General features: G+C 39.0%; 1 protein-coding gene and 1 long non-coding RNA gene across 2 annotated transcripts; both read right to left on the reverse strand.

Moving 5' to 3' along the window:
- Positions 1–8083: 8083 nt before the first annotated feature.
- Positions 8084–9458, reverse strand: LOC131994247 (uncharacterized). The gene is made up of 3 exons (XR_009396565.1): positions 9401–9458; positions 9240–9333; positions 8084–9180 (listed from the first exon to the last, which is right to left on the reverse strand). It is a non-coding gene; the product is annotated as an uncharacterized LOC131994247 (long non-coding RNA).
- Positions 9459–10542: 1084 nt separating this feature from the next.
- LOC106086936 (uncharacterized) lies at positions 10543–14546 on the reverse strand. The gene is made up of 4 exons (XM_013251755.2): positions 14354–14546; positions 13897–14300; positions 13725–13844; positions 10543–11573 (listed from the first exon to the last, which is right to left on the reverse strand). Exons 1-4 carry the CDS (start codon positions 14510–14512, stop codon positions 10616–10618), a joined length of 1641 nt encoding a protein of 546 aa, XP_013107209.2. The 5' UTR covers positions 14513–14546; the 3' UTR covers positions 10543–10615.
- Positions 14547–14890: the final 344 nt, after the last annotated feature.

Genomic DNA, 14890 nt, shown 5'->3' on the forward strand with positions numbered 1-14890 from the left:
CCCAACGGGCCGCCCCGACCCCAAAAATTCCCCCAAACAGACATATTGGACGTTCATGTCAATATGGGCCTCAAACGAAAGCTATTCGGGAGTAGATTACGAATCTGGCATACAAAATCAGACTGCCCCAAAAAATACCTTTAATGGGCACATGATCCATCATGACTATATGGCACTCGGTTTTTTTGTTTGTTTCGTAGAATCAAAAATGGTTGAACCGATTTTCTTAAATTTTTCACAGATTGTGTAAGTTTGTCTAGAAGGAAACATAGGCTATAAAAGTTTTAGATATCGGGTGGAGATGGTCCCTCCCCCTTACCCAAACAACGCCATCCAAAACCAAAAGTGGCACAATATGTGTATCAAATGAAATGTATTGGAGAAAAGAAAACGAATATCATATTAAAATTTGGGTCCAAGTACCCAACCCAAAAACTCCTCTAAATAAATATATTCAACGTTCATGTCCATGTGGGCCTCAAATGAAAAGTATTCGACAGTAGATTACAAATATGGCATAGGAAATTAAATCCATGTAATGGGAGGTCGCCCCACCCCCAAGTACCCCCAAATGGGCATATAAGCCGACCATGTCTATATGGGACTCAAATGAAAGGCATTTGGGAGTAGATTACGAATATGACATTAAAATTTGCGTTCAAGTCAAGGTGGCGCTTTTCCTCATAAAGATACGTCATATGGGCTATTTGACCCATTGTGAAAATTGAGAGTAGAAAACGTGCCAATTTTGGAGCCTAGTTTTCGGGGGTACGGCCTTAAGCACTAACTAAACTGAAATTAATTTTCGATTATGGCAATATGGAGCTCACATCAACGGTATTTGGTAGTAAAGAACGAATTTTATATCTATTTTCAGGGCAAAGTGCCCCAAAACACTCTCCAACCAGTTCAAACGACAGTCGTTGTGCAAAATTTCAGCCAAACCGGATAAGAATAGCTCCCCCTAGAGGCTCAAGAAGTATAATTAGGAGATCTGTTTATATGGTAGCTATATCAGGTGATGAACCGATTGAGGTCATACTTGGCGAAGTTGATGATGGTCCAACTACAATACTTCATGCAATACACTTCACACGGATAATAATTGCGCTCTCTAGAGGCTCACGAAGTCACGGTCAGAGTCTATGAGTCAGAGATTGGTTTTTATGGGAGCTATAGCAGGTTATCAACCGATTTGGACCATACTTGGCACAGTTGTTGATGGTCATACCAAACACTTCCGTTAAGCCAAATCGGATAGTAATTGCGCCCTCTAGCGGCTCAAGAAGTCAAGATCTGAGATCAGTTTATATGGGAGCTATATAAGCTTATGCACCGATTTGGCCTATACTTTGCAGATTTGTTGGAAGTCAAACTAAAAAAAAAATTTGGTGCAAAATTTCAGTCAAATCGGATAAGAATTGAGCCCTCTAGAGGCTCAAGAAATAAAATAGAGAGATCTGCTGGTGGTAGCTGTTTCAGGCTACAGACCGATTCAAACCATATTTGACAAGTATGTTGAAAGTCATGAGAGAAGCCGTTTAACAAAATTTCGGCCAAATCGAATAGTAATTACGCCCTCTACAGGCTCAATATCCCTAATTTCAGCCAAATCGGATACAAAATGGCCCCCACAACTGGATCAAGAAGTCAAGATTCAAGATCGGTTTATATGGCAGCTATATCAGGTTGTAGACCGATGTAAACCATACTTAGCTCAATTATTGGAAGACATAACGAAACACGTCATGCCGATGTTCAGTCAAATCGGATAGGAATTGCGCCCTCTAGTGGTTAAAGAAGTCAAGATTCAAGATCGGTATATATGGCAGTTATATCAGGTCGTAGACCGATTTGAACCATACTTAGCACAGTTATTGGAAGTCATAACGAAACACGTCATGCAAAATTTCAGCCTAATCGGATAGGAATTGCGTCCTATAGTGGCTAAAGAAGTCAAGATGCAAGATCGGCATATATGGCAGTTATATCAGGATGTACACCAATTTGAACCATACTGACGACAGTTATTGGAAGTCATAACGAAACACGTCATGCAAAATTTCAGCCAAATCGGATAGGAATTGCGCCCTCTAGTGGCTAAAGAAGTCAAGATGCAAGATCGGCATATATGGCAGTTATATCAGGTCGTAGACCGATTTGAACCATACTTACCTCAATTATTGGAAGTCATAACAAAACACGTCATGCCGAATTTCAGCCAAATCGGTTGGGAATTACGTCCTCTAGAGGCTCGAGAAGTCAAAACCCCAGATCAGATTATAGGGCAGCTCTATCAGGTTATGGACCGATTATAATCATACTCGGCACAGTTGTTGGAAATCATAACAGAACACGTCATCCGAAATTTCAGCCAAACCGGATAAGAATTGTGCCCTCTAGTGGCTCAAGAAGTCATGATCCAAGATCGGTTTCTATGGCAGCTAAATCAAAACTTGGACCGATATGGCCCATTAACAATGCCAACCGACCTACACTAATAAGAAAATATTTCTGTGCAAAATTTCAGACGGTTTTCGGCGGTGTTTTCGACAGACAAACGGACGGACAGACGGACGGACATGGCTAGATCGACATTAAATGTCATGACGATCAAGAATATATATACTTTATGGGGTTTAAGACGAATATGCCGAGGAGTTATAAACAGAACCCCATCCTATGGTGGAGGATATAAAAAAATACATAAAATTCAGAAAAGTGCATGAAATCTTTGTTTGACTCGATAGTATGGTCCATCCATATAATTTAATGTTTGAAAAAATCGGTTCAGATTTGGATATAGCTCCCATATAGATGTTCGTCTGATTTTGGGATATATTGCAATAAAGTGCTCATTTGTTAGCCGATTCTCTCGAAATTTGGCAGGAATGGTTTTCTCTTGATTCCCGGCATTAATGTTGAATTGCCTAGAAATCGGTTTAGATTTAGATATTGCTGCCATATATGTATATCGACCGATTTTCACTTCAAGAGCCACTGCAAGCGCATTTTTTGACCAATTCTACCAAAATTTGGTACAACGCTTTCCTCGACGACCACCAAACCTGAACGGTTTGGATGTAGCCGCATTAATGGTCCGATGTCGTCGAAATTTGGGACAGTGAGTTAAGTTGAGCCCCTCGACATCCTTCTGCAATATGGCACAAATCGGTCCAGATTTGGATATAGCTGCCATATAGACCGATCTCTCGGTTTTAGGTTTTGGGACCATAAAAGGCGCATGTATTGTCCGATTTCGCCGAAATTTGGGACAGTTCTTTGTGTTAGGCACTTCGAGATTTTTCTGCAATTTGGCCCAAATCGGTTCAGATGTAGCTACTACAAAGATCAATATTTTATTATACACAATTGAACAATGACTTGTACTTATTAGTATTTCGTCCAAATCGGAACATATTTCGATATAACTGCTGTGGGACATAGGGTATGCAATTTTCACCGGATTTTGATGAAAGGTGGCTTACATATGTACCCGAGGTGGTGCGTATTCAAAGTTCGGGCCGGCCGAACTTAACGCCAATAAAAAGAACTGAAGCAAAGAATTCCTTTGTTCACAAAATTAATGCTGGAATAGATAAAAAGAATAAAAATCAATTGTTGAATTGAAAATGCGTTACAACTCAACTTCAACACACATTTGTATACCCACCCCCATAGGATAGGGGTGGGATATATTCATTTAGTCATTCCGTTTGTTACACTTTGAAATAACCATTTCCGATCCCCATTTCAGATCGTCGTAAAATTCTAAGACGAATAAACGATGTCTGTGTGAGTCCGTCCGTCTGTACGTAGGTTTAGTTCTTCGGACTTTATTTGGATATAGCTGCCGTATAGATCGATAGGACAATTCAGGGTCTTAAGCCTATAAAAGCCGCATTTTTAGTCCGATTTCGATTAAAACGAAGACAATGAATTGTTCTAAAAATCTCGACATCCGAATCGAAAATGGTCTATATCGGGCCATACACAGATAAAACAGATTTTGAAAAACAACAACTTTGGTCGAAAAAACAAATACGAAAGTTGTTAATTTTCCTGCAACAGTTTATTTTGAATCTCAACGATCCAAAGTACAAATTTTATGTTTAAAGGCACTCTTTGCAAGCCAACATATAACATAACAACAATAACAACAACAATAATATATCCATAAGCAAGGCAAACAAGTAACAAGTAAGAGTGTGCTAAGTTCGGCCGGGTTGAATCTTATACACCCCCACCATGAATGGCATATGTCGAGTTCTTTGCGCGGTATCTCTTTTTAGACAAACAAAGAATAATTAATAAGAACTACTATAGGAGCTATATCAAGTTATAGTCCGATTCGGATCATAAATGAATTGAATGCTGAACATTGCAGAAGTCATTGTGTAACATTTCAGTCCATTCGGATAAGAATTGCGCCTTGAGTAGGGGCTCAAGAAGCAAAATCGGGAGATCATTTTATATGGGAGCTGTATCAAGCTATGTATCGATTCAGACCACATTGGACATGTATGTTAAAGGTCATGACAGAAGCCGTCGTACAAAATTTGTGCCAAATCGGATGAGAATTGCGCCCTCTAGAGGCTCAAGAAATCAAGTTCCCAGATCCGTTTATATGGCAGCTATACACAAGTTATGTACCGATTTAAACCATATTTAGCACAGTTGTTGGAAGTGATACCAAAACACCACCTGCAAAGTTGCGTCATACTAAGCACAGTTGTTGGAAGTCATAACGAAACACCTCATGCAAAAAATAACAGCCAAATCGGATAAGAATTGCCAACTCTAAAAGTTGAAGAAGTCAAAAATGGCTGTATCTCCTAAACTAAGCGTCCTAGCGGGAAATGGGTTTTAATTCGTGACACATATCGAACTCAAAATTTCATTGAAAATCCATTAGAAATCGAAATTTCACTTGCAAAACCTAAAATGGCTCTATCTCCTAAACTAAGCGTCCTACAGGGAAATGGGCTTTAATTCGTGACACCATCAAAAAATTAAAAATTTCATTGAAAATCCATTAGAAATCGAAATTTCACTTGCAAAACTTAAATAGCTGTATCACCTAAACGGGCCTTAATTCGTGACACCATCAAAAAATTAAAAATTTCATTGAAAATAGAAATCGAAATTTTACTTTCAAAAATTAAAATGGCTGTATCTCCTAAACTAAGCGCCCTAGAGGGAAAAGGGCTTTAATTCGTAACACCTTCACAAAATTAAAAATTTCATTGGAAATCTATTAGAAATCGATCTTTCAGCTGGAAAACTTAAAATGGCTGTATCTCCTAAACCATATGTCCTAGAATTTCATTGAAAATACATTAAAAATCGAAATTTAAGATGGAAAACTTAAAATGGCTTTATCTCCTTAACTAAGCGTCCTAGAGGGAATTAGATTTTGAAATTTTACTTTCAAAAATTAAAATGGCTGTATCTCCTACACTAAGCGTCCTAGAGAGAAACGGGCTTTAATTCGTGACACCATCAAAAAATTCAAAATTTCATTGAAAATCTCTTAGAAATCGAAATTTCACTTGCAAAATTTAAAATGGCTGTATCTCCTAAACTATGCGTTCTAGAGGGAAATGGACTTTAATTCGTGATACCATCAAAAAATTAAACATTTAATTGAAAATCCATTAGAAATCGAAATTTCACTTGCAAAACATAAAATGGCTCCGTCCTAGAGGGAAACGGGCCTTAATTCGTGACACCTTAAAAAAATTCAAAATTTCATTGAAAAATTTCCTTAGAAATCGAAATTTCACTGGCAAAACTTAAAATGGCTGTATCTCCTAAACTAAGCGTCCTAGAGGGAAACGGGCTTTAATTCGTGATACCTTCAAAAAATTAAAAATTTCATTGAAAATACATTAAAAATCGAAATTTAAGATGGAAAACTTAAAATGGCTTTTTCTCATCAACTAAGCGTCCTAGAGGGAAACGGGCGTTAATTCGCGACACCTTCAAAAAAAATCTAAATTTCATTGAAAATCCATTAGAAATCGTAATTTTAGTTGCAAAACTTAAAATGGCTGTATCTCCTAAACTAAGCGTCCTAGAGGGAAACGGGCTTTAATTCGTGGTACCTTCAAAAAATTAAAAATTTCATTGAAAATCCAATGGAAATCGAAATTTCAGTTGGAAAATTTAAAATGGCTGTATCTCCCAAACTATGCGTCCTAGAGGGGAATGGACCTTAATTCGCGACGCCATAAAGAAATTCAAAATTTCATTGAAAATCCATTAGAAATCGAAATTTTACTTGCAAAACTTAAAATGGCTGTATCTCCTAAACTAAGCGTCCTAGAAGGAATTGGGCTTTATTTCGTGACACCATCAAAAAATTCAAAATTTCATCGAAAATCCATTAGAAATCAAAATTTCACTTGCAAACCTTAAAATGGCTGTATCTCCTTAACTAAGCGTCCTAGAGGGAAACGGGCTTTAATTCGTGATACCTTCAAAAAATTAAAAATTTCATTAAAAATCCAATGGAAATCGAAATTTCACTTGCAAAATTTAAAATTGCTGTATCTCCCAAACTATGCGTTCTAGAGGGAAATGGACCTTTATTCGTAACACCATCAAAAAATTAAAAATTTCATTGAAAATCTATTAGAAATCGAAATTTCACTTGCAAAACATAAAATGGCTGCGTCCTAGAGGGAAACGGGCCTTTATTCGTTACACCTTCAAAAAATTAAAAATTTCATTGAAAATCCATTAGAAATCGAAATTTCACTTGCAAATTTTAAAATTGCTGTATCTCCTAAACTATGCGTCCTAAAGGAAATTTAGGAAATCTATTAGAAATCGAAATTTCGGATGGAAAACTTGAAATGGCTGTATCTCCTAAATTAAGCGTCCTAGAGGGAAACGGGCTTTAATCTTCGAATTTTGACGAAAGGTTGTTTACATATATACCTGAGGTGTTGGGTATCCAAAGTTGGGCCCGACTTTGGACTAACCAATTTTCCGACAAAAAAATTAAAAAAAAAAATCCACTCTTTTAAAATTTTTGGATTTTTAAACTGAATAACTTTCAACGCAACTATCGGATGTTGATGCGTACTGCAGCAAAGTCATTGTCAATTTGTTCACTAATACAAAATATATATCTAAATGAAAGTGGAACCAAAACTGCCTTTGTAAATTGCAAAATACACAGCCAAACTCGGCCAAAATTTGAAAAAATATAAACTAAAAGTCGAATATCTCCGAAACCAGTGGAGATATTGTGTACCTCCAGCTGACTTTTTGGACCACCAAGGGCCTTGAAATTTTGCATATTAACTCATCTCTAAATTTCGAAGAGTTATCCCGATCCGTTCTCAAATGGTATACTTTGTACAAGGTTTTTTTTCGGTTCTATCCCACTGTGCGCCGTGCTGACTAGGCTATAAAAAGCTGCTCTCTTGTCATTGAGCTTAAACTTAAATCGGACAGCACTTATAGACATGTGAGAAGTATGGCCCAATGGGTATTCCCCAATGGGTTTTTCTTGGACATTTTTTTTATATGCTACTCGGCCAGTCACACCCCGTCTTAAACGGTCATATAAACCGATTGGTATGATATGGGAATAGATACAGGATTATAGACCTATCTGAGGCGGTAGGTATTCAAAGTTCGACCCTGCCGAACTATATGAGTTTTTATCTGTTCTTCATTTATTTCTTCGACTTATGGTTGTGTACCACTCCGAATTGTCAGGCTGCACTAAAGACATTTGTTACGAGGCCCCTATTTGCGGCCAAAAATGATTTGGGCACCGGCTAGATTTCGTCGCCTTATCAGGGGAGGTCCCATCCCATCATCTTTCGCCCCGGGGTCGTATCAATAAATAAAAATGTTCTAACAAACTAGACAACACTAACACACAAGCACAGATTTCTTCCTAAGTGGGAGGTAGATGGAAACCTCCAGTCGCCCTGCCCTACCATGGTCATGTGGACATCCCCTTCTTCAAACATGATCCCTGTATCCCGCTCAAGCCACCACACCTACCTCACGTTGACACCCCCCTTATATCCACAATTTAGCACAACATATTTCTTTTTTTTAAACAAGTCACAACATCATAAATTTTATTTAAAATATAAAGGCCTAAAACTAACGCAATTCGTATTAAGATTCCTGTCTTTCTTTTATCAAAATCATCAACAATAAACTGACAGTACTGAGTTTTAACTAAATTATAGCATTAAATCAATTAACTTAATCTTCTAATTTTTAACTTTCTTGTTACATGAAACGAACACTGAACACTAGAACTTGCAAAGAAGGATAATCAAATTAATATAAATAAAAACGGTTAAGCCTGGCCTACCTAAGGGAGCTCTCTTAGAAGGGACACACTGTTGGGAATAGACACCCTACAAACGCGTACTCATGAACGTTTTGCAAATTCTATCACATAAAAACAAGTAAAAAAAACGTAAGCTAAAACTTAGGATATATGAAAAAAATATAAAAAAATGGTCAATAAATAATAATGTAAGAAATAAATATGATGGTAAAAATAAAGTAGAAGGTAGTTAAAAAATCAAAATATAATAATCATGTCAATATCCACATACATAAAAAAAGGTAATGAAAAGTTTGATTACTATTGCATTATAACCCCAAGGTTTTAATCTTTCGGTATCATCTATTTCGGGAGGAGAATAAAACGTTTCGTCATCAGTCGAATTCGCCTTTTCAAAGTAAAGGTTAGTATGTGTGCGTGACTTCATATAATTTCAAATTCAAAGTCGTTGGAGGTGTTCAACTGGTGGTACCTTTTTCCATCACCAAAACAAAAGTGTACGGCCGAATACAAGCAAAGATTCCGCTTTCCAGAGATAACTGGGATAGTTCCCCTAATTTGGATAGCCTGATGGCAACAATTGTGCACCTCTGGATTAACGTTGACCAACGATTTTTCATCCAACCAAACCTCTCGGTCTGGACAACAACGGACGGAATTTCCTCTCTCGCCCTCTTTTGGGCACAATAAACTAAAAAGCGGCCTACCTTTATAACCACCAGATGAAACGGTGGCGTTTGCGGTAATCACCGTTCAATGTGTGTTTCTGAATCGGGGGGAATTCACTTTAGCCTTAACCCAGCCACTTGCACCAACAAAAATTTCGCCTCCTCTCGTCCAGGAGGCTTTATCTGCAAATAACAGGGTTTAAAACACCTTTCGGTCATAGAAATATAACCTAAAAACTCACTTTATCTTATTTGGTATCTTTATTTATTTCTCACAGTCTCGATTAAAACAGCAAAACGACTTATGTCGACACACAAAACACCCACTGGAATTTTCTAAACAAAAAAAACGTCTCCTTAATGACCGCTGCCCAAGATTTTGTTAACTTAACAAAACACTAACCTCTTCCTTATTATTACTTTGCAATTCAAATTTAAATACACATCTCTCAGATATAATGTTATGCACTTTTCTTTTCAACTGACGCCAAAATGCCTAATTAACCCTCTTTTATTACTTTGTTCTCACTCAATCATAAAAATTAGCCATCTTGAGTTAATAGCCATATTGATTTTATGCATTAACTCCGGTTTTAGAACATTTGTAACCCAATAGCTAACATTTAAATTCTCTTAAATCTTTTCGTTTGGAGCGGCTACTTTATATGAATGAAAACCGCTTTATCGTCGTATAGCCGCCCAACAACAATCTCACCCAGTGTAGTAATTCGCCATATGCAATGGCAAATAACATACGCAATGGCAACTCTACGCGTCAGCTGGGCGAAAACCATCTGTTTACTTCGTGGCTCTTGGTAGAAGGCCATAAGGTAATATCGTTCCATCATTTCTCCGCAATTATTTATTAATATTCCTTTCTTCCTCTATTTTCAGGTACCGGGAAACATGCTACGGTGGCCTGCCTGATGCCGTGATTGCAGGTTTATGAAACCCATCCTCTTGGGTATGGATGTATTTCATAAATCCTGACAATCACTTGCATCAGGTCTGCAATCTCTCGGCAGGTTCCCCCTCGCAGAGCTGGGGTTAGCCATCGGGCCACATATAAAAAAGGCAGCCCCAGTTCTCCAACGTTTGCCCGGGGAAGCCGCCGTGAAATAAACACCGCTTCCCCCAGCCTGTAAGAATGGGATCCAGTAATTGACCATTCCAACGAGGGACAATAAGAACAACTGAAAACACAAAAAAAACTTGCGCATGGCAGACCACACGTTCACATTGCTGTCGCTGGTCTGCCGAACGGTGTGCCCAAGTTAATCCCAACTCCTCCTGTCGCAGGAAGGCACTAGGAGTGGGGAGTGTGACGTGGAAGTCGGCCGCCACGCAGACGTAAAGGCCTCTTTATAGGGGACATCCACGCCAATTTTTTTTTTTTCCTCTGGCACGTGGTATACTAGGGTGTCCCGCAACACATTGTGGCAGTACTTTGTGTTCTTCAGATGTTCTTCTCCCAAAAACGACTTTTGCAAATTCGGTTTGTTGATTTTTCCCAGAGACCCGGTTAGAAATTAAACACTAGGGGGATCAGAGTAAGAGTTCTTTAGCAATTTTATTTCATACTCATTTAGATTTATTTTCAAAGCACAATTTTAAAATACTAGCATTTTTGTGACTGCTTTAGCTCTTGACACATTTCGACCACTTTGCGGCGTACAGTTTTTCCCGTCACCGTTCGAGGTAGGCTTTCAAAGAAGTAAACGCCACCACGTAAATGTTCAAAATTTTGCATGCGATCGACGACATACTGATAGATTTCCTTCTCGTCAATGGTGCTTTCGGGTCGTTTTATTACAGCGGCAGCTGGCAGATGACCATGTACAATATCCGGTATGCCCACAACGCAAACATCTGCCACTTGAGGCAATTCATTGATCACTTTCTCTATGTCGCTGGGAGAGAAATGGAAATTATCGAATTTTCGTATATCAGCCTTACGGTCGATCAGAAATAATTTGCCTTCATCATTGATGTAACCATTGTCGCCAGTGTGTATCCAACCTTCCGCATCGTATATGGCCTTAGTGCGTTCCGGATTTTTATAATAACCAGCCCAGGGCAGTCTGGTACGAACGCATATTTCCCCAGACTCATTGGGACCCAAATGTTTACCATCGTCATTATCAATGATTTTTATTTCAACATTGGAACCAATCGTACCAACTGCATTGCTGGGTTCACATATGCCTGCGGCTATGCCACAGCATGTCTCGCTTGACGCATATCCTCCATAGAAAATAGTTTGTGGGGCATATGCCTTAAATTTTTCGGTAAGGGCATACGATATGGAACCTCCACCTATGAGAAAGTATTCAAGGCTTGAGAAATCACTATCGCTGATAGCGTTTGAAGATAAAGCCAATGCCATTTGGGAAGGAGGTCCCATGAAAATGTCTACTTTGTGTTGTTTAACAATTTGAAAAAAATCCTCCGGCTTAAATGGTTTCTCAGATATGATACGAGTGGCTCGGCCAATAGTGCCTTGTATAAGAGTTGCTATGCCTGTCAGCCAGAAGAGAGAACTGAAGCAAAGGAATCTTCTGTTCATAAAATCGGCGCTGAAATACATAGAAAATATAAGTAAAACAAGTTAAAGCTCGACAAGTTCGGCCGGGCCGAACTTTGGATAACCACCACATCTGGTATATACGTTAACCACCTTTCGTTAAAATCTGGTGAAAAATGCATACCTTATGCCCCATAGCAGCTATATCAAAATATGTTCCGATTTGGACCAAATACTAATAAGTGCAAGCCATTGTTCAATTGTGTATAACAAAATAGTGATCTTTTTAGTAACTATTGGGTTGCCCAAAAAGTAATTGCGGATTTTTCATATAGTCGGCGTTGACATATTTTTTCACAGCTTGTGACTCTGTAATTGCGTTTATTTTTCTGTCAGTTATCAGCTGTTACTTTTAGCTTGCTTTAGAAAAAAAGTGCAAAAAAAGTATATTTGATTAAAGTTCATTCTAAGCTTTATTAAAAATGCATTTAATTTCATTTAAAAACTCCGCAATTACTTTGGGCAACCCAATATATCTAAAAATAAACCGATCTGAACCATATACAACACGGATATCGAAAAGCCTAACATAAGTCAAAGTGTCAAATTTCAGTGCTCTCGGATTATTAATACGCCTTTTGATACGAGATGTCGGTCTATATGGCAGCTATATACAAATCTGGACCGATCTGGGGCAATTTGCAGAAAAATGTCCAAGAGCCTAACACAACTCACTGTCTCAAATTTCGGCGAAATCGAACATGAGCTTTTGAATGAGCCTTTTATGGGCCCAAAACCTTAAATCGAGAGATCGGTCTATATGCCAGTTATATCCAAATCAAGACCGATCTGATCCAAATTGAGGAAGAATGTCGAAGGGCGTAACAAAACTCAATGTCCCAAATTTCGGCGATATCGGGACAATAAATTCGCCTTTTATGGCCCCAAAACCTTAAACCGAAAGATCGGTCTATATGGCAGCTATATCCAAATGTGGACCGATCTAGGCCAATTTGCAGAAAAATGTCGAAGAGCCTAACACAACTCACTGTCCCAAATTTCGGCCACATTGGACAATAAATGCGCCTTTTATGGGCCCAAAACCTTAAATCTAGAGATCGGTCTATATGGTAGCCATATCAAAATCTGGACCGATCTGAAGAAGAAGGATGTCAAGGGGTTTAACTGAACTCACTGTCCCAAATTTCGGTTACATTGGACAATAAATGCTACTTTTATGGGCCCAAAACCTTAAACCGAGAAATCGGTCTATATGGCAGCTGACGAAGGATGTGGAAGGGCCTAACACAAATCACTGTCCCAAATTTCGGCAACATCGGACAATAAATGTGGCTGTTATGGGCCTAGAACCCTAAATCGGCAGATCGGTCTATATGACAGCTATATCCAAATCTGAACCGATCTGAGCCAAATGGAAGAAGTGGGGGGGGGGGGGGGGGGGGTGGGTGAAGGGAATGTTGTAGTGTCTTAAATCTTTGGATGTCAAAGTGGATGGGAAAAACATTAGCCGAAATTCGATTCCACATGCGAACAGTTCGGGCGAAATAAGAATTCTCTCTATAATGCATTGTACGGTCAGCTGGCCAATCAATTACAATTCGTGGCGATATATGTGAGAGGTCTTCCAATGTCAAAAATAATCACAAACAGAAGTTATTATCATGGCTATGTACTACCACTACTAAAGTTCCCATGAACATTCCATTAAGGAACTGGGAATACTTCTCTCACATCAATGAGTGCAGTCCGATTAAAGTTAAGCTCAGTGATCAGGGTTAAGCGATGAGCGCGAACGACGCACTGCTCACTGCGCCACCACATGGTAGAGAAGTAAGGGGATAACCACTGCAGAAAATTTTTCTCATGTTCAAGCTGGGATTTGCACGCAGGCGTTCGGCGTCATAAGCGGACATCCTAACTTCTGCGCTAGGGTGGCCTCCGACTCCTTATAGCAATAGAAATCGCACGCTGGAATTTGAACCCAGGCATTCGGTGTAATAGACGGACATCCTAACTTCTGCGCTCGGATGGCCTCCGACTCCCTATAGCAATAGAAATCTCTAAACACTTGATATTATCGTTTGTCAATGTTTATGTTATCGCTGGCATAACATAGGGTCCACTCCATTCAGGGAGTTAAATTAAGCGTTTTGACTTCATTCTTAAAATAATAAGCGCTCACCTTTCGAACAATTGCAACAGGGCCGCATGAGATATGCACACTTCCTTGGGAAATCCTGTGGTCCCCGATGTGCAGACAATTACAGCCACCTGATTGGCACCGTTTTCTAAAAGAGGAATACTGCAAAAGACCATTACACCATAGGCCACTGTACAACTCCAGCTCAACTCACTTATATTCTTCGGGTTTAACTTCCTGCTCAAAGAACTCCAAAATACTGGGAACCCCCTTGATATGGCCATTAAGTGTCACCACAGGACTCGAGGCTAAGCCACATTCATCAAAGGCTTCACGTATTCTCCAATAATTGATGCCATCACAAAAAATCATACGAGGCTGGGTGCAAGAATAGATGATTTTAATGCCCTTCTTATCGTAACTGGGATCCAAGGTGCTAATGGAGAGACCAGCAGTCAAGGCGCCAAAGAATAGAGGGGCCACATATTCCGTATTTGCAGCGCATAGTCCAATAATGTCGCATTGCTTTAGTTGGAGTTTTTCAAAATGCTGAGCAATTTGTATGGCCTTAATGGCAATTTCCATATTCCTCAACTGCCTACCGGTTTGATGGCAAATCTAGAAAAAATTATGAAATATATCACAATAATCCTAATTTCGCATCACCCTACCTGCCCAATATGCTGCGAATATTCTAGCATTGTTTTCAATGCCACCGATCCAATGGAATCCTGCGGCCCATATTTGGACTCTTTCTGCAAACCTCTCCATATCTTAGAGTCCTTGTCGTAGGATGTATTGTTTTCCGTATTGCGGATGCTAAATGGCATGATGTGTGTTGTAACAATGCCGCTGGGAGACTAAATCATCGCTTGGATTTATACACAGCTATTTTTATTTTATTTTACATTGTCCAACCCCTACCCTACAGCTACTGTTTGTCTTACATGGGTACAATGAGTTTGTCCACCTATTTGTGATCTTCCACAGGAAGATAACACAAAGCTGATATGCCATTATCTATCATTCGCTTAGGGATTGTTTTGTTAAATTTTTACATTATCACAGCAGTAAAACACAAAAACAAGCAAAAAGAGTGCTAAATTCGGCCGGGCCGAATCTGGGGAACCCACCAGAATGGATTTTGCGCCTTCCTTCACTTTATATGGAACAAAATTATCCTTTGAATAGTTATTACACCCACCACC

Source organism: Stomoxys calcitrans, chromosome 1 (genome assembly GCF_963082655.1).
Source record: "Stomoxys calcitrans chromosome 1, idStoCalc2.1, whole genome shotgun sequence".
In the NCBI taxonomy this organism is placed as follows: Eukaryota; Metazoa; Arthropoda; class Insecta; order Diptera; family Muscidae; genus Stomoxys; species Stomoxys calcitrans.

Coding starts and splice junctions, on each gene's coding strand:
- LOC106086936 (XM_013251755.2), bottom strand. CDS start 14,512: ATGCCATTTAGCATCCGCAATACGGAAAACAATACATCCTACGACAAG. Junction 14,301..14,353: donor ATTCGCAGCATATTGGGCAG/GTAGGGTGATGC, acceptor AATTTTTTCTAG/ATTTGCCATCAAACCGGTAG. Junction 13,845..13,896: donor GTTAAACCCGAAGAATATAA/GTGAGTTGAGCT, acceptor GGTCTTTTGCAG/TATTCCTCTTTTAGAAAACG.